We start from the raw sequence: 19,496 nt of genomic DNA on the forward strand, positions 1-19,496 counted from the left end.
TTAAACTATATACTTGTATAAATATAATATACTAAATATCTTTTTTTTAATTGTGTAAATCTCAAACTATAAATATGATAAAATAATTTGTTGTTTTTGTCAAATCTAGACTGTACTTTCTCGTTTTTGAGAAGTACATTTTTCTCGTTGGACGTGTACACACGTGCACTCGGTCACGTGACAATATGCAGCACCATCACTAGCTGTGTCTACCCCACGGCCCTTTAACATCCAGCAATACGTCATAAAACAGGTCACGTGATTGCCATTCGCCATTTTGGCCGTTGCGACGACGGTGGCGAGAGGAGCTAATCGGTGACGTCGTGTCGCGGCTCAAATAAACATCGGGTGCACGCGAATAAGTTTATCCGCTTTTGTGTGAGCAGCAGCGACGTGTTTCGTGGAGCTGTGTGTGTCGCCGCAGGAATTCGCCGGTGCGCCGAACGAACGGTCAGTGGGAATTTAAATAAGCGCGGCAATCTGCCGCGAATTGACGCGTGTATTGCGCGGCGATTGTCGTCCAAGAGGGTGACAATCCGTTCGACGGTCGGCAGCTGTTTGACAGGCACATTGCGACCGTCACGAAAAATGGCGGGAGCTCCGATTAGGTCGCTTACGGTCATTGTGATGATGTGCGTGTGTGGCAGTGATACGTGTGCGTCTGTGCATATGAAAGAGCGAGAAAGAAAATGAGAGAGTGGGAACGAGCGAATGAAAAGTATGTACGTGTCCCAAAGCATGAATGAACATTTCTGTCTCGTGTGCACGATCACACAAGTATCAATTGATCTCGTGCTTCTCTCGTGGCACGCTCGTGACACAGAGTCACGATGTGATAAGGGCTGTAACACATTCGGCAGGCGCACTGGTCCCTCGCTCTCTCTCTCCCTTTACCCTCTCGCGCCTATCTCGCGCCCTTCCTTCCTCATCCCGTTCTGTCCGCAAAAATTTTTTCCGAGTTCTTCTTTCCTCCTTTATACTGTGCAAAGCCATGTATGTGTACCAACCTCTTCTTGTTGCAAGACCGTAATGATGGACACACATTGGGTAGACACTACCAGAAACTCAAAATGGAAACTTTAGGTAGGGAATTTCAATTCTAAACAGTGGTGCTATGCGGCGTCGCTGAATTCATTTGAGCGATTATTTCATCGAGTTATATTTATTAATTAATAAAATATATTATTTGCATAGTTGGTTTGCGCATACTGTAATACACTGTAAAGTTCATGTGTGTGTTAAATAAATCAGTAATAATAACAATAATGTGCATTCTAAATTTTTGAATATAAGAAAGATAATAAATAATAACTAATTGTTATAATAACTGATTTTAATTAAGATTAATGTTTACAAGTTTGTTAATCAATCATTGGTTTACAAAAGTGATTGAGAACAGTAGCTTTTATACTCACATCTATGACTACTTAATAATCTATAGCTTTCCCACTCTTCTCATGGAACCCAATATTTCAGGGATGATAAATAAAGATGTTAGAGTTAGAGACGTAAGAGAGGAATGGGAGAGCTACAAAGTGAAATGTGTGGGGACAGTCATAAACATGACATCAAAATCACCACGTATATATACACACTAGACACATGTATAATATATACATACACATACTTTTAGACAGCATCAGTTTATAGAATTTTATAGTAAATATTTCATTTTAAATATTTTATCATTTATAAAATTTGCATGAAGAGCTGTTTAGAAGTACAAAATTCAGAAAGTAAAATAGGATACTGGTAAGTTTAAGAATTATTATTTTTATTTTATTGTGTTAACTTATTAGAAAATTTTCACACAAACACCATGTATATTGGGTAATTTAACTATAAAATTTGACATGTATATTTGTAAAATTTCATACTTAATAATCCAATCAATAAATTTATAGTAATTAAATTTATAGTATATAATAAGATTATATATAATTTTGAAAAAATATAACGCGAGTATCTTTTTATTATAGAATTAAAATGATCGGATATTATAATGAAGGATTATTTTTTTATTTTATTGTCAGACTAAAAATTTTATTTTTTTTTTTTTATTGTTTTTTATTATCGCGCACTGTAAATTCTAAGCTTGTGCGAACCGTGGTAAAAGTATAACGGCGATTGAATTACGCGTGTTAAACAGATATGGTGAAATCGTGAGAAACGCTCTTTCGTCTGATTTCTTTTCTTTTACTTCTTGCCGCGAAAAAAAAAATCATTAAAAGATCGTAAATGTATGTTATATTTTTTTAGATCGTAAATATATGTTATATGTTTCTCGTTTGTCAAAAGATATTTCACTGTGTCACGCGATATTGCATCAGTGCGAGAAAATTGTTTCTGTAACGAGAAAATTATATAATTACGTTATATAGTTACGTTGTAATAAACTGTCACGTTCACGAATGAAAGAGAATTCTTTCAATATCTGGTTTTGTTTTATTACACAGAACAAATATATTAGCAGACAAACGTAAATTATTTGACAGAAAAACCGATTTGTAACTTGTGTAAAGAATGACGATCATGTGTGGAAAGAACCAAAAAATATTTATCAATTTATTTAATATATCTTATAATTTTAACGATATTTTATTATTACATTTATTACGGCATTGATTTTACTGTGTAAACTTGGCAACCTTGTGTATCGCCGGAATATAACGTACAAAGTAATAATTTTAACAATTAAAAAAAAATATTCTACAGGAAATCTCGAAATTGATTTTTAAATGAAAAATATTGTAATATGAGATATACCCACCACTCATCGTTTACTCTCTAAACTCTAAAAAAACAAAAGAGGGAAAGAGAAAGAGAGAAAGAAAGTGAGAGAGAAAAAGAGAGAAGGAGAGAAAGGGATTTGAAAAATAGAGAATCAAATAATTTATTAATTTTATAAATATAAGTTAAGGATCCTGGATGATATATAGCCTCCTCAAGTTGCAATTTAATTAATAATTTCTTTATACAATTTTTTTATACATATGCGAAAGAAATCAATAATTTAAAAGATTAAATCCAATTGATAACAACAATTTTTCTCGTAAATTTTGTAAATAGAAACAATTCTCTCTTTCTGAAAAAGTTAAGATCTAAAGACTCATCCAAATGAATGTTTTATAAATGACTAGTCGCATGTATAAAGGAAGCCATATTGTTATATATATATATATACTTTCTATCAAGTTTGCGATTGGTCTATTTGTGCGTGTGTGTATTATCGTGCAACTATTGTAAGTCCGCCTGCTGAATAGTCATCTATCGCTGGGGTTTAACTCCCGTGATTCTTGCTACGGTCCTGGATAACTTTTTTTAATGTTCCTCATCCCGTTGCGCCTGCCCTCTGGTGTGCCAATTGTCAGTGATGAATGTTCACTATTTACAGATTTTGTGAATAAACCGCGTAACCGTCCTCTTTCTTCACCGAGCGATCAAGTACTATTGGCATACAATCGTTGCTACTATAATATTACTACCCCGCTGTTATCCGTGCTCACAGCAACGATCTGGACGGATATCGTCCGTCGCTGATGAGGTTCGCGAGCATGACGATGTCGCGCTGACGGACGCTCTCTTAAAGCAACCCCATCGTCGCCGTGGTCGTCGTCCTCCTCCTCTTGCTCCTCGCCTCTAGGTGAGTATAACTCAGAAAGTATAATTCCGCGATCTCAATCAAGATATCTCTCTGTTCATTCTCGAATCGGAAAGAAATCGAATCGCCGATTTGACATTCTCAGACGAACAGCGAGAGAAGAGAAAGAGGGAACGTTAATTACATTTCGAAAGGGGGCTGTAAAAAAAAATTAACCTCAACCTTCTTCTCACTCCCCAATTTCTCCGCATCGTGAAGATCCGCTTTTTGCTCTTATGTGCTTTTTGTATGTTTCATGAATTTTTAAAAACGAACTTGGTGCGGTTCGGTGAGAAAAATAAAAATGTGCATAAGATAGGGAAGCGCACAACATAAATGTCTTGATGACTGAGTTTTCACGAATTATTTCAGTCGCATTTCGCATCCTTCCCTACATCTTCTTGCGTGCGACGAGGAAGGACATACAGTCGTAGACGAGCTCTTACGTTCTGACCGGTGTGTGTTGCGTTTCTCTCTCTCTCTTTCTCTCTCTCTCTCTCTCTCCTCTCTCTATCATTTTCTTCCCCCTTCTCTGTATCTTCTCTCTTTTTCTCTCTTTCTCTCCTCTCCTCTCCTCTCCTCCCCCTCCTTCCACCGGTTTGACCGTGTGCTCCTGCGCTATCGAATGCGCATCATCCCGTCCTCGGCACGTCGAGTGGTGCATCGCGTAAAGAGTGTATCATCTTCACGACGACTACGAGTATTTTGGACAAGCTCGACGGTTTAACGCGAATTTTTCGTTACGAGAGAGGACTTCTCTCCGCGTAGGACGGACGCGTGCGATTTCGGATCGGCGTCTAGAGTCGGTACCGGAGCGAAGGCGCCTCGCTACGGTAAACACCGCTGGGAGTCGCCTCGCCGAGCACTCGATTCAGACCCGTAGAGGTCCGCTACGTGTTGTATGCACTTCCTACACTCGGTGCACTCGAAACCAGGCGTTCGCGTCGGGCGCGGAAGCGAGAAAAAGGGGTAAAGGTACCGAAAAATTGAGTAAAAGTGTGCGCGGCATGATATACGATCCGAGTGTCGGAGAACCGACATCCGTATGAACGGGGGCTGGAATTGGAACGTATCGGTCTAAGCAAATTGTTGTTCATTATCGTTCTGATATTTTACGGTAAAAATCGCGTTCGCGTTCGCGCCGCGATTTTGCAAACGCGGAAGTAACTCGGGAGAGCGATGTCCTGAAAGACAAGCGCGGAGTACCGTTGAAGGGAAAGCTCTTTTTCATTTCAAATCGCCAAAACAGGTTGGTGAAGATCTGTCAAGTTTCCGCGTTGAGGAACGAGAGAGAAATCTCAATGTCATAAGAGGAATATTTTTATATCATTGGTCCTGTTGTCTTTTTGTTTTTTTTTTTTTTTTTTTTTTTTTTTTTTTTTTGGTTTTCTTAATTCCGAGTACTCTTATGTGCGCGGAGTTATAACCTTTTTTACAATCTCTCGACTGTCTCCACCAGTTTCTCGTCTCTCATCTTACTCTTTGCATTTACTTTTGAAAACAGAAACGAGAAATGACAGGTCGCCGAATAGTACGACAAAATTTCCCGCTTTCTTCTCCGACAATGTCCGGACCTAATGTGCAAAATTATCGCGATATTAAGATCATCAGATTCGTTGACGATGATGTATCAACCGGAGACGAAGCGGTATTTGATTTCTTCGCGGAAGTTGGTATCACTTAGGGTGTAAACTTTGAAGGAATTGTAATTGTCATATATTAATCAAGACAAGTTGCTGCTTCAAGCGATTGTCACGGTCGTCATTTGTCGTCACCTTTTGATCCTCGTCGCGCCTAGAACACGTACTAGGCTCTTCGTCAGGAAGCTTTGCGCGCGCACAATATTGTGTGCACATACACATACATACGTACGTGTCTCACGTATATGTGCAGGCGCGGAGTCTTTTCTGGATGTAGGTGTAGACGGTTGATAGGTGCACAGACGAGGGGGAGCGAGAGAGAGGAAAGGGGAGGGTATAACGCGTTCACAGAGAGTCGAGATCCGACGACTGGCTGGCTGTTGGCTGGCTGGTTGATAAACGGAGTGATTGAACGCCGAGCGGTGGCTAACGAGCGCAGGTGACTGACTTGAAGAGACGACGCTATTCTCTCGTGCGATCTCCCTTGTGCTAGTAAACTCTCGGGATATTGTACATTGGTGCGTTCCATCCATTCGTCTGTCCGTCCGTTTGTCTGTTCTCCGTTCGTCCGTCCATCTGTCCGTCCGTTCGTCCGTCCGTCGGTCTGTCTGTCTGTCTGTCTGTTCGTTCGTTCATCCATTTGTTCGCTCGTCAGTCGCGTGTGCGCGCGTGCAGTACAACGGATTGTTGTACATTCGCTCGTGTGTTAAAAGAAAAGAAGAGTGAAAGAGCGCGCGCTGGACGAAAAACTTTGGACGACGCTTCGGAACCGCAAAGGACGCCGTTCGTAAAAAAAAAACGACACGGTCTCATCGTGCGCTCGCTCGCGCGCACACACATACATAGACACACATCTACACACGCGCGTACGTGTGTGTGCGCGCGCGCGCGCGCGTTATATCGTGGACCCCCCTGTAACTCAGACGTCTCGTCGGAGGTTTGTTGGTTATGGGAGCGAAAGCGGACGCAAGTGCGGAATTCGCAGCGCCATTTTGAAAAATTCGGCCCCGCTAAAAATTCCCTCCCTCCCGCATCCTCGTACGCCTATTCTTCGGGAGGTAGAGAGCGCACGGTTGGAACGCTCTGCCTTCTTCTGGTCTTGTGTGGATCTGCTGATTATTATCAGTGATATCGTCAATTGTTTAGATTGACTGCGCTGCGGTCCGCGGTGGACTCATGGAAGGCACGTTGGAAGAGTCTGCGGCTAAGGACTCTTCGCGGAATAGTCCTGATAAGCACTTGAAAGGTAAGCAGAAACCGTTCCTTTCGCAATACCTACATTGTCATTTCGGTCTTCGTGTACTAATTTGAGTTTTTGACAGCCAATTCGCATAAAACAGAGACATCTTTTATATTAAATCACTTTTATTTATTAACTTTTTCTTTACATTGTCTCATATCACCAATATTCATTTTTCAACTAACATTGTCTCAATTTCTTCAAAGCTGTCATTAAAAGGTGTTTGTTTTAGAAAAAAGCTCAAAGAAGAAAATCTTGATGTTTCTTTTATAATAAAGCTATCAATCTATAATGTTGTAGATTTTTTCTAGACACATGTGTATATATAATTCAAATCCTTGATTTGATACTGATAAACATTTTCAACATACTAATAAATAAAAATAAAAAGCATTTAATATATAATGTCATTAAACATTTTGATGATTTTATTACAGATATGATTATTCCAAATGGTGTCAACGGAAACCATAGTGCTGATAATGATGAGTATATGGATATCAGTGATACAAGTATGAATATGTCCAGAGAGATGGTCACAGAAGAGGAAGAAGGAGAAGATGGAGATGAAGATGAGGATGAAGATGATAATGAAGACGATAATGAAGACGATAATGAAGACGATAATGAAGACGATCATCAAAGCACAGGCGAGAGTCAAGAAGGAAAGAATGAAGATAGTGAACAGAATAAAACAATAGATAATAATAGTAAGGATGGTGAAACGTCCGAGATAAAAAATGAGTTTCAAGTATCCAAATCATTGGATGGTGTCAGTGAGACAAACAATTCTAGTGAAGTGTCTAAAACTGAATCTGAGTGTAAAAATACACTTTGTGAAGCTATGGAAGTAGATGAACAGAGTAATAACTCTGATGTAGAGTGTCTCGACGAAAGCATAACAGAAATACAATTGGATAATGACGATGTGTTTATTTCTAAAAAGAGTATCGAAAAGGACAGAAACAATGACGCGTCAAACTGTCTGTGTTGCGACAGTCCAGGTGTTGATCATAACATGGAAAAGTCAGATGTCAAACTTTGCGAAGAAAACGGAAGCTGTGACAGTCCAGATATCGAGGAAATAACCGATGGTGCAAAAAGCAACAGCCACAATTCATCGCCAGAACGTAGTAAGGACTCTGCAAAACAGAGGAAGCCACGAAAACAGATAGATCTTAGTAATATTACACCGAGAAGAAGTTCGCGCAATATTAAAAGAACAAGTTATATAGAGAAAGAGTTGGAAGAAGAAGTGGACGATGATGGATCTGACATAGAGGAGATCAAACCGGAAGATCCCTTGGCTGGTGTAGACAGTAAGGATAAAGAAAATTCCAAATTAAAATCACCACCCAAAAATAGTAAAACAACAATCGTTGTCAATGATACTAAACGTCTGGTGGAGATTGCTGCTGGAAGCAAGTCTGTTAAAGGAGGCAAAAAGGAACCTACATTAGTTATAATAGATACAAATTCTATTCTTTCAGGGCGAGGTGGCGTCCCTGTTAGTAACAGTAAACCTCATCATTCTGTCTCCTCCAATTCCAGCCCATTCTCAGTTGTCCCTGTAGGTGTGACAACACAGACGATGTACCCCAATATGAGGACAACCATCACGCCAGTACCCATGACATCAAAAACGGCACAATTGAGTCCGAAAACTAGTAGTATGACAACGGTTACGCCGACAGTACCGCCAATTTTACCGACACTGACCGATGATATGTTTGTTGTTGAAGCACCATCCTTTATAGTACCTTATGTATACGAAAAACCACCTCTACATCCATTAAAAGACTTTGTCGCCAAATTACTGAAAAGTCTTGAGGAAAAAGAAAAAGAGGATAAGGTAAAAAGAACTACTGATGAAAAGGATAATGAAGAAAATAAAGACGATTTGTTGGATACAACTAAAAAAAGCAGTGAAAAGTTGGAAGACAGTGAAAGTGAGGGGAGAAGTAGCAAGAAAATCGAAGATGGAGATAGAGTCGGTGATACTTCGATAGAATTAATTGAACATGGATATAATAGTATAAGTGACAAGCAAGAGCTAAGGCAAGATGACAGAAATAAGATCCCGACATACTTCGATCTGCCATTGGGAAAGTTTTTCATGCAAATCGGAATGAATCTTGTTCAAGAATATGTACAAACTGATCTCTTACGGACTCAAAAGCGTAAGCAAGGCAAAGGTAGCACATCAGCCGAGACTCAATTAGCTATAAATTCACTTATCAAGAATCTAGAATTTAGTAAAGAAAATAATGAACCATTCCATTTAGAGATGAAGAAATGTGAGTTCTGTAGTTTTAAAACAGAATCGACATTAGTCATGCAGCATCATCTAGAAACTCCACATATGCGCAATTATGTTTACAAATGTAACTTTTGTCCAATGGAAGTTCGCAGTCCTCACGATATTCTTTATCACATGGAAGCGGAGCATAATACTCGTGGTAGATTGGAACGCGGTCCAGCTTTCCATCAGTGTCCAAACTGTCCGTTTGAGGACAATCAGAAGGGCAAATTGACACGGCACATTCTCGCTTGCACGAAAAAATTCAGACCGGAAAGAAACTTGGAGCCTGCTGTAGATTGGGAACCACCGGCCAAAATACCGAGATTAAATCGTGCGCGACCCGTCGGTCCGACTAATCCAAATGCGCTCGCTGCAATGGCAATGAGCGCTAAAACTGGCCCACAACCGTTGCTACCAAAATTACTGCCGGCACCGATCACTGGTCGTGGAAGAGGACGACCGCCGAGATATCCCGACATGAAAACGTTGCGACCAGGTGCTACTCCAATGCGACAAGGTAAATTTTTATAAAATATCATACAAATGTTTATACATATATGTATAAACACAATAATCTTTTCACAGAGAAGTTTCTACGAATCGTACACATATAACAGATTTTTAATCAACATATATTGATGCAAGTTGCGTATTTCAGACAATGTTGCAGGAATGATGTATCGTCCTTCAGCTTCTGGTTTATTGGTACCGACACCATACCAATTCGGAAACCAAATATTCCAGGTAAAAATAGCACTTTATATCGTACTGCATTTTATTGTATGTACAGACAAACACTAATGATTAGTTTTAATAATAAATCACAAACATTTTATAATAATACAAAATAAGAATGCATAAAAAATTAAAAACTCGTAAAACGTACTTTATAAAAAGTAAAAGAAAAGAGAGTATATTAACAAACAAAAAAACTTATTTTAAGTGTCGCAAATCAACGAGTTTTTACTTTAATATATAATAGATCATGTTTCACATGTTACAAATATATAATATTTTTAGAAAAAAAATATACACACATGCATTTTACACAATTAGATATTATGTCTTATAAGTTATCATTTTATAGCTAATTATATAGCTAATATCTCTTTGTTAAAATTATGCGCTTTTTAACATAAAAAAGGGCAATGAAAATTGTGACAAGTCATGCCCTTTCTCAAATTTGAGAGAGCTATTGCATAAAAAGTTCCATGGTTATGTGTGCGCATGTTCGAAATACACATAAATATATAAAAAAATATATATATATATATTCTGTTATTAACTAAAATTTTATTTACACACTATATATTGCGCTAGAATATAATACTTTTATCCTGTTAAACTTTCTATTTAAATATATGCATGATGTTATTTTATTTTTGTAAACTGATATTTATGCAACAATTTTTGTCGAAATGTAGGCAGGACATATAATAGGACAAATTATGCTAAAGTATACTTGTTAAGCGAAAATCACAACCAAAACGTGGAAAAGTTTTAAATATACATATCAAATTTAGTCTCTTGAATAATAATGTTTGCGAATGTATACACACATTCACAAACTACACACTTTAAATAGATTATTATAAAAACCTCAAGAACTAGTAAAAAGAATATATGGGTGGTGGCAGGTGGTGGGTGGCTCTGGGACTGTCATGTCGGCTGTCTCGGGAGTGAGTAGCAGTAGCGGCGGCAGTTCCGGTCAACCCACACCAATTTCACTTGTACCCAACGTAATCGACTCTCTGTCTAGGTTGTCCTCATCACAGGTAAATAAATATTGGAAAATAACCAGAGAGAGTAACTGATTTTGAGGTAGTTATGAAATTGCATGAATACTACAAATTGTGTTTTGCGAAGAGAACAAGTTAACATATTCTCTCTAAAGCTGATATATTATAATTGAATAAAGTTTGCTTGAAAATCTTAACACCACGCGCAATGTGACATACTTTTCCACATATTTAATTTTACACAAGTCATCTTTTTCTATACGATTCATGGTACATTGCACATGTAATATTAATAAAAATATACATTTTGCCACTATTTATTTTACACAATTCAATATACATGTACAGGAATAGATAATCAAGCTTTAAATTCCCATCAACCAGCACGTACATAATTTTGTTAATAGAGATATACTCGGTATTTATATCAATAAAATATATATCGGTATATTCGTATTAATCTTTAAAAAGAAATAAATTATAGTTGCATTATAATCCTAAAAAAAAAAAAGATTTAAGTCAGTAATTTTGGAAATGACAACGTATCATTCATTTAACAAATCCATATTGTCGTACTCTGCAGAAAACAAAATCATGATACAATGAAAATCCATTGCGTTCACGTATTACACGCATACACGTACATTTTGATGAAAACAAAACAGCCTAACAAAAATAGATACAAGTTTGATATAAGACGCAAATTTTAGGTGGATAATACTAATAAGACTTATTTGTAAAAACTGAGTTATAAGATTAACATATTGATGCGTTTGCATATTTGCCTCATATATTTGAATATTATATCCTAACCTAACCTAATATATGTTATATGTGTAATATTTTTTCAGAATACTACAGCCACTCCCAAAAATCCCACGGCAAAATTATTAAGTCAGCCGAGTATATCGATTACTCCATTACCACGTACAACATCACAAACTTCCGTTCCGGGATCAGGTACTTCTTCAAAGTCCGGAGGGAAAAATACGTTTGTTATATGTGAAATTTGTGATGGATATATTAAGGTATGATTTGCATAATTTGCAATTCTAAATACTAAACAAACAAAAAAATTAGTATTATATTAAATTATGCCTAATAAATTACTAAACGAAAATATGTCAACTTCTCAGAATATTTCACTAAATGTTTTGTTGTATATATTTAAGGATCTGGAGCAATTACGAAATCATATGCAGTGGATCCATAAAGTAAAAATACATCCAAAGATGATTTACAACAGACCTCCTTTGAACTGCCAGAAATGCCAATTCCGATTTTTCACAGATCAGGTAAAGCACATCTGATCAGATTATTTAATAAAAAAAACCTTACTAAATAAAATCCATCTAAGCTTTATAATTTATTTGATTATTACGGATAGATTTATAAAATTTGTGCATAAAGTTGCAAATTTAATGATATAACATCTTTTCTAGGGATTGGAAAGACATCTATTAGGATCTCACGGACTTGTTACGTCTAGTATGCAAGAAGCAGCAAATAAAGGGAAAGATGCAGGTCGTTGTCCCGCTTGCGGCAGGGTGAGTTAATTTTTTTCTACACAAGTTAATTGTTAACAAAAAGTACGAACACAACAAACGTCACATTTGTTAAAAACCGGATGTTGATAATTTTTAGGTGTATCAATGGAAATTATTAAACCATGTCGCACGAGATCATGGAATGACTTTAAAACCAGCACATCTATCCTATAAGTGTACAGTTTGCACTGCCACATTCGGAATGTACAAGCAGTTCGAGAATCACGTATACTCAGCGCATAGTGTTGTAGCAAAGAGAATAGATAAGAAGAACGCGCCTGCGTCTCCGTCGTCAAGATCGAACGATTCGCTTTTGAAACCGTTGAAAATTAACGACGAGATCACAATTATTCCGCAACCGGCAAAACCCACAACCAGGTCCGGCGCGACTCAAAGCAGGGGAAAATAGCAATGATGAGCTTGAGTGATATTTGTGTCTTGTCCGATCAAATTTCGCATAACTTTTTGTGGTACGCCATGCCGATCGCCGGAATACGGCGATCAATGTGCCGTGTACATGTGTATGTATCATGCGTAAGAAGTGAATTTACGACACATAAAAAAAAAAAGAAAAAAAAAACAAAAGAAAAATGAAAAATCAACCACTCTCTTCAACGGCAGAAAATCTAGTTGACTGCGCAATATAATATTCCATCACTGAGTATACCGATATATATTTATTTAAGAATTTTTATTGTTATTATCGGACCTACATAAAATAGACTATAAAAATATTAAAGGGTGGCCTTCAGTCTGACTCCTTGGTTTAACTCCTAGAGCTGCATATTCCTGACCTATAAACGCCTATGTGTAACGCGTGGACTTTCTCTCTCTCTCTCTCTCTCTTTCTCTCTCTCTCTCGCGTGAAATACTGTGTAATTTCTATTCGATGTGACGACGCGTTCGCGACACGTTATGTGCAGTGCAGATCACACTCTTGCATAGCGAATTCTCTATAAATGTGTGTGTAAATTCTTTTTCTAAGATAAATATATTCGAATTTATTCTATTTTGTTATTAAACGACTTCGCGACGGTGAAAAAGATTTTGGATTGTTCTCAATCTCTTCGATTTGAGAGCGTATAATAAAAAAAAAAAAAAACGTCAGATATATTTGCGAAGCGATTTTTGAATGATATACGATGCGATAAGTTGTGCTAATTGACCAGAGTGCCCTCGATTGTGTCACGAATTCAGAGTATGCAGGTACTAAACAAGAGCTATGTATCTAGCTACCGTTGTGTGGTTTTATTCGGCTCGAATACATACTGTATAATCGGACATATACTTTTTACTTTGCCATCATATAAATTTTTTTTTTTTTTTTTTTTTAAATTAACATTTAGTGAAATTATCATCTTATTTATATAATATTTCATTATATTTCCACTGTGTGTGTACGATTCATGCGCTGTAACATAAATTTTTTGGTTTTTTAATGATCGAAATTTCTAAATTCTATTGTACCTATATATATATATATATATATATATATATACCGATGTATAAGTTTGGAATCTTTTTAGTTGAGGTATACTGTTAATAAAAAACAAAACTATCCAGTTTTATTTTCTGCGCTCTTATAAGGACTACAAAAGTGTACATTAACATAGGACATAATATAAAGAAATATATCAATAAAATAGGATGGCACACACCAGTGTATACATTTTTTCTGATAAAGGATAAACGTGAGCATTGATCTTGTTAGCACACAACACGACGTACATCTAAACGTTTATGTATGTATATATATAATATAAACATTCAACGATATTATATATATAAATATGTAAAATTTATAATAGAGTATAGCAATAGTGTAACACAAGAAGATATATTTCACGTTCTTCTTGTGTACACTTCGAAAAAAAAAAACGAGTATAAGATTACATTAATATGTAGATAGTCATTAAAAGGAAAAAAAAATAACGGGTTTAATTTAGTAATTTCAATTTGCCCCGGATAATTTTTGTACGTTATTGTAGGATATATAATTTTAGAGAGAAAAACCGTGAAAAAAAAAACTACGATAGTGCGTTTTTGCACTTGTACGGCTGTATTATTTAATTCTGCTACCTTGCCAAACGCTTAAAGGCAAGTCATGTTGGTAAAATTAAGAAACAGACATAATTACAGAAACATATAGTTTATTGTAATAATTTGTACAATATTATATGATTATAAAAATAAAGCGCGCGTACCAACATATTGAGCATATAAACTTCTTCTTGTAGTACGCATTATCCTTCGAAAAAAAAAAAAATATATAATTCAGAAAAAAAGTTGACAGAATTCAGCTTGGGCGAGAAAAGTAAACGCTTTCCACTTGTTTCGAAGCTTACATATCTACATCATATTACGAGATATGCACACACACACACACACACACGTTAAAATTTATACATATATATATATAAAACTGTAACTAATATATTTATAATTTATATGTTAAGTTGTAACATGATATAAAGACAAAAAAGTAAACTCTTTTGTATTACTTTCAAGCAAAAGTATGTATATGAAATAGATAACGCGTTTTTTACTCTGTTAAATACATCTAGAAAACTATTTTCCTAAGTTATGTAAGAAATTCTCGAACGTGTAAAACTTTTTCTCTATATACGATTATTTAAAATATGTGTTATTATAATAAAACAATATTTAATGTTAATTGCTAGATGTATTTTGTCACATACACTTGTATTTACAGAGCTTTTGGTTGCTTTTGAAAAAAAAAATGAGTCACACAGAGTTATATTCTCGTAAAATGATATATTTTTTTTATCATATACACATATAAATTCATAATAAATTTAATACTCAAAATGGAAGTCGAAGTATGATTGATCAAAATTGTTGATACGCATATATCCGTCTTCTCCGCCAGTTGAGTAACTGCGGCCATTAGGATGAAAAGCGAGAGAATTAATAGGACCGAAATGGCCTTTCAGACGTGCGAATTCTTCTTCGAATACTAAATGAAAGAATCGCGAATCGAATTTTCCTTGCCTAGCAGATGTCGTGGTGACATCCATGGCATCCTGACCTCCACCCAAAACAACCTGGAGAAAAATATTCGTTCAGAAATGATATATAAATTTTTTTTGATTGTTTGAATATCTAAGCATAGAATTACGAATGACGAACAAGAAAAAAATTTTTAGTAAATCTTACGTGATCAAAAATTGGTGATATTGTAGCAGAGTTTACAGGTCTTTCTGTTTTGTACGTTTTTAACAACATCAAAGATTCGCTGTCAAAAAGTTTAGCTGTGTGATCCTTGGATGCAGTTACAAACATGGTGCCATCTTTGTTAAACTGCATGTCATTTATCTGAGACTTGTGACCTTTAGTACTAGACAATTTTTTCCCGGTCTGTAAGAACAGAAACATACGTATTGTTAATTCGTTCTCTCACAATATTTATCATTAATAAAAACAATACTTGCCCCCACATCCCATAGCTTGATTTCGCCATCCTCATGGCCTGTGATGATAGTCTCATCTAGAGCACCCCACAATACAGAAGAAATTCTAGGTCCATTAACAGAAATTCTAGCGATTGCATCTTCTTGCGACATTGTGGATGCAACATTTCTTACATCCATAATAAACATTTCGCATTGATGACCTAAGGCTTTATCAGTGGAGTATACAGCAAGATTTGCTGAATAACTAAAACCACACGTCCTCACAGAACTGTTTGTATGTAATAGACCTATTTCTTTTCCTAAGTAAAATTATATAAAGAAGTGATTATATACCGCATATGATGTATAAATTATATCAGCATCTCATTTTGCAACTTTCTTATATACCAACCAGTCATGCAGTCCCATACTCTCAATGTGTTATCACCACTACCAGACAATAATTTTGTGGTATCCCAATTGACATCGATACACCATACCGAGCCATTATGGCCATTGAAAGTCCCAAGACGTTCTCCATTCAGAGAGTACCATACATTGGGCTGTTTGTCTTTACTGGCAGAAAACAACAAATCTCCTTCTCTGTTGTATTTTATCTTAGTGATAGCACGTTCGTGCCCATGTAACATCAAAGGTTTCTAAAATAACAGTTAAAATTTGAAAAACATTGTGTCTGAACAGACATTTACTTATTATCAGAATAGACTTTTGCACAACACATTGCATGCGTAAAAGAATCAATGAGTTCTTTGTTTTTCTCTCTAAGCTGTCACACGTCTTTTAATTAAATATAAGAACGCTTTAGAATAGGGAACCTACAGTATTTGGTAAAAAGTGGACTCCGAATAATATTCGAAAAAAAGCATTTACAGGTTAGACTGTCACACGGTAAGCAGGTTTTAACGATACAAATACAAATACAAATTTTTTACAGCAAGAAAATAACAACACGCATTAATCAATGCACAAATAAAACGAACTAACCATTTCACGGTGTTTCTCTTAACAACAAATTCTTCATAAAATGACAAAACTTTTACGTATACTGTTTTTTTATACAAATCACATGGAACACCTCACGCTTCGAAAGAGATCGTGGAATCGAGATAAAACATGCGCAAAATGGCGGCGCTTGAAATTTCCAACCAATCCGATTTTATCCACGTGGTAACGCGAATATTTTAAATGTTGTACATAGTTGCCAATGTGCATCACTCATGGACATTGCTGGCTTAAAGGACGAAAAAGCGATTACACATTCTCTCATGGGTCTGGTCGCTCTCAGTCTTCTCTCTTTGGCTTCACTTTACATTTTTTACACATCATAATAATTTTAATCCTATGGCGTAAAGTCCGTATCACACTACAATCGCTATTTGACCAATCAGAGCCAAGTTCACTAAACTTGAAATTAGTTTTCTTTATTCTGATTAGGTGAATTCGCATATCCAATCTCAATCTTTTACGTTAATCTTTGATACGAGCTTAAAGTCTATGGGCATAAAAACTTAAGTGATTGCAGAGTTGCGACGTAACCTGATAGATTTCGCGCCAATTTCGTGTCGTCTCTGTTTGCGTTTCAATTTTTGTTTACTCGGGAGCAAAATCATATTTTTTGTCGAACATTGTTGTGTCAAGCGATATACTTTTAGAGAACGGAGAAGAGTTTATATATAAGAGTTTATATTTAAAAAAAACGTAAAGTTTCAAGTTGTAATTGTCTGATAAACACAAAACGTCAAAATGAGCGAAGTTTCAGACTTACTCGATTTATTACCTGTTTATTATTCGAGATTGTTCCCATTCAACGATTATTATAGATGGTTAAGTTACGGAAGTGGTAAGTTAAAAATTTTCAAGTAAGCAAACACACATTTGTACTCATTTACTGTGTATAGATGTATGCAGAAATATATATTCGTGATATAGCTGTGTAATAATTTTATTTATATTTTTTAGCTGCCACCTTTAGCAGAAGAGAGTTTTCATTTACACTGTCAGATGATATTTACATACGTTATCAATCTTTTACTGATCAGAAAGGATTGTCGGATGAAATTAAAAGGCTGCTGCCACACAAGATAGATATAGGAGCGGTTTACAATATCCAGTATATATAAGTCACATTAAATCAAGTATCATTTAGTAGATCATTTTTATGTTATAATAATTATAATAACTTTGTAATTGCACAGACCAAAGGATCAAAGAAGAGGTCCTAATTTTCAACCGGTTGAAAGAGAACTGGTGTTTGATATAGACATGACTGATTACGACGAAGTGAGAACTTGCTGCAAAGGAGCTGATATTTGTAATAAGTGTTGGAAGTTCATGTCACTTGCTTGCAAAATATTGGACGCCGCACTGAGAAGTAAAACTAATTTTCTGTTATCATATTTTATTGTCTGTAACAACACAAACAGTATCCTGGAAAATAACTAGGATTTGGATTTTGCAGATGATTTTGGATACAAGCATATATTGTGGGTATTTTCTGGCAGAAGAGGTATTCATTGTTGGGTATGTGACTCAGCTGCACGCGCTTTGTCGGCGCAAATACGTGCAGCAGTAGCTGAATATTTACAAGTTATAGGCGGAGGTGAATTCATGAAAAAGAAAGTACATCTTAACGGCGATAAGATTCACCATTCCATAAAGTAAATAAGTCTATGTAAGATTTGTATAATAGTAATCCAATAGGAACTACTGATGAGAATCTTGTTACAGACGTGCTCTTGATATAATCGATCCCGTTTTCATCGAAATGTGCGTCAAAGAACAGAATATGTTGGGCACAGAGGAAGGAATTGAAAAGTTTCTTCTCGTGTTGCCCAGTGAAGAGGACAGACAAGAAGTGAAGGTGTTGTTCAACAAGGAAACTACCAGTGAAACGAGATGGAACGCGTTCGTACAATATGTCGAATCCAAACGAACAGAGGTTGGTGTGACATAACATTTAGGTACATCATTTTATATTTAATTTATTAATTAAAACATACTCGACTCGTTCGATTTGTGCGTTTTCAGGCAGATCGGAAGTGGTACCTGTATCGTCACTTGATACAGGAAATAAAATTGCAATATTCGTATCCGAGATTGGACATAAATGTCAGCAAGGGTTTAAATCACTTGCTCAAGTCACCTTTCTGCGTTCATCCGAAAACCGGCAAGATCTGCATACCGTTTACCGCGAGCGCTGTAGACAAATTCGATCCCGACAAAGTTCCCACGATAATGACGCTGATAAACGAGATCAACGCGTACGACGTAAAGGACAAGATCGAGGAAGAAACGTACGACTTGAGCAAAAAACGAATAAAGGATTACAAGAAAACGAGTCTGAACAAGTCGCTGCACGTTTTCCAGGAATTCTTGCGACACTTGGAAGCTGAGCGACGGGAGCAGAGATTAAAAGGAAAACGTAAGTTCTCTCTCACAAGTTAATTTACCTTCTTCTTTGTGGCTGACAGTGGATGGCGATTTCCAGCAAGAGTTTTGATTTTAGTTTCAGCCGACAGTATGGAATTCTAAGAGGTTCTCTCGTGGTGAAGTGTGTGATATTGTTTTGTTTTTACATTTGATGCAACATCATGTAGATAAGAGCTTTGCTATGTGCGCAACGTATTTATAAAAATAAAACAAAAAAAAAACAGATATTTAAGTACGTGCGCGTACATGTGCTTTTTTTTTTACAGTAGTTCCGTATTTTGCCGGGTTAGTTTCTTTCTCTCTTGATATATAAATTGCTACGCGTAAGTAGGACTGTGTGACAGGAGGGCAAAAGAGCATTCCGCTTGAAATCTCTGTAGCGATCGAACAAAAATCATGACTTTCGAATTTTTCCCGCGAAACCGAGACGGTCGCTTTTAAGAGTTTGTTTTGAGGCGCGAATTAACGAGATTTCTCTTTCTCTCTCTCTCTCTCTCTCTCTCTTTGAGGCGTCTGTACTCCACT

At 36.3% G+C, this 19,496-nt stretch overlaps 3 protein-coding genes across 7 annotated transcripts; 2 read left to right on the forward strand and 1 right to left on the reverse strand.

Moving 5' to 3' along the window:
* The first annotated feature begins 111 nt into the window (after window positions 1–111).
* LOC109864179 lies at window positions 112–13,765 on the forward strand. 5 transcript variants are annotated; one of them, XM_020445146.1, is made up of 10 exons: window positions 112–450; window positions 3,395–3,643; window positions 6,427–6,526; window positions 6,958–9,339; window positions 9,481–9,566; window positions 10,460–10,597; window positions 11,413–11,589; window positions 11,734–11,856; window positions 12,004–12,108; window positions 12,206–13,765. In XM_020445146.1, exons 3-10 carry the CDS (start codon window positions 6,457–6,459, stop codon window positions 12,515–12,517), a joined length of 3,393 nt encoding a protein of 1,130 aa, XP_020300735.1. In that variant the 5' UTR covers window positions 112–450; window positions 3,395–3,643; window positions 6,427–6,456; the 3' UTR covers window positions 12,518–13,765. The 5 variants fall into 5 exon arrangements, with proteins under 5 accessions (XP_020300735.1, XP_020300738.1, XP_020300736.1 ...); XM_020445149.1 differs by lacking the exon at window positions 3,395–3,643; XM_020445147.1 differs by lacking the exons at window positions 112–450; window positions 3,395–3,643 and adding an exon at window positions 4,990–5,798.
* Window positions 13,766–13,948: 183 nt separating this feature from the next.
* Window positions 13,949–16,646, reverse strand: LOC109864181 (eukaryotic translation initiation factor 3 subunit I). The gene is made up of 5 exons (XM_020445152.1): window positions 16,527–16,646; window positions 15,934–16,180; window positions 15,561–15,841; window positions 15,286–15,486; window positions 13,949–15,173 (listed from the first exon to the last, which is right to left on the reverse strand). The coding sequence occupies exons 1-5, from the start codon at window positions 16,527–16,529 to the stop codon at window positions 14,925–14,927; spliced, it is 981 nt and encodes a 326-aa protein (XP_020300741.1). The 5' UTR covers window positions 16,530–16,646; the 3' UTR covers window positions 13,949–14,924.
* Window positions 16,647–17,086: 440 nt separating this feature from the next.
* On the forward strand, window positions 17,087–19,171 carry LOC109864138 (DNA primase small subunit). The gene is made up of 7 exons (XM_020445066.1): window positions 17,087–17,382; window positions 17,502–17,652; window positions 17,738–17,913; window positions 18,001–18,199; window positions 18,270–18,480; window positions 18,570–18,963; window positions 19,048–19,171. Exons 1-7 carry the CDS (start codon window positions 17,286–17,288, stop codon window positions 19,071–19,073), a joined length of 1,254 nt encoding a protein of 417 aa, XP_020300655.1. The 5' UTR covers window positions 17,087–17,285; the 3' UTR covers window positions 19,074–19,171.
* Window positions 19,172–19,496: the final 325 nt, after the last annotated feature.

This window comes from Pseudomyrmex gracilis, unplaced genomic scaffold (genome assembly GCF_002006095.1).
Source record: "Pseudomyrmex gracilis isolate BER0280 unplaced genomic scaffold, ASM200609v1 scaffold_17, whole genome shotgun sequence".
In the NCBI taxonomy this organism is placed as follows: domain Eukaryota; kingdom Metazoa; phylum Arthropoda; class Insecta; order Hymenoptera; family Formicidae; genus Pseudomyrmex; species Pseudomyrmex gracilis.

What these genes read in the sequence shown, in the direction of transcription:
- LOC109864179 (XM_020445146.1), top strand. Translation starts at nt 6,457, where the DNA reads ATGGAAGGCACGTTGGAAGAGTCTGCGGCTAAGGACTCTTCGCGGAAT. An exon ending in CTAGGTTGTCCTCATCACAG is followed by an intron (nt 10,598 to 11,412) that starts GTAAATAAATAT and finishes ATATTTTTTCAG; the next exon opens with AATACTACAGCCACTCCCAA. An exon ending in GTTGTCCCGCTTGCGGCAGG is followed by an intron (nt 12,109 to 12,205) that starts GTGAGTTAATTT and finishes GATAATTTTTAG; the next exon opens with GTGTATCAATGGAAATTATT.
- LOC109864181 (XM_020445152.1), bottom strand. An exon ending in TCAAGCTATGGGATGTGGGG is followed by an intron (nt 15,487 to 15,560) that starts GCAAGTATTGTT and finishes CTGTTCTTACAG; the next exon opens with ACCGGGAAAAAATTGTCTAG. An exon ending in TATCACCAATTTTTGATCAC is followed by an intron (nt 15,174 to 15,285) that starts GTAAGATTTACT and finishes ATTTTTCTCCAG; the next exon opens with GTTGTTTTGGGTGGAGGTCA.
- LOC109864138 (XM_020445066.1), top strand. Translation starts at nt 17,286, where the DNA reads ATGAGCGAAGTTTCAGACTTACTCGATTTATTACCTGTTTATTATTCG. An exon ending in GGAGCGGTTTACAATATCCA is followed by an intron (nt 17,653 to 17,737) that starts GTATATATAAGT and finishes GTAATTGCACAG; the next exon opens with ACCAAAGGATCAAAGAAGAG. An exon ending in GCAGAGATTAAAAGGAAAAC is followed by an intron (nt 18,964 to 19,047) that starts GTAAGTTCTCTC and finishes TTTTGATTTTAG; the next exon opens with TTTCAGCCGACAGTATGGAA.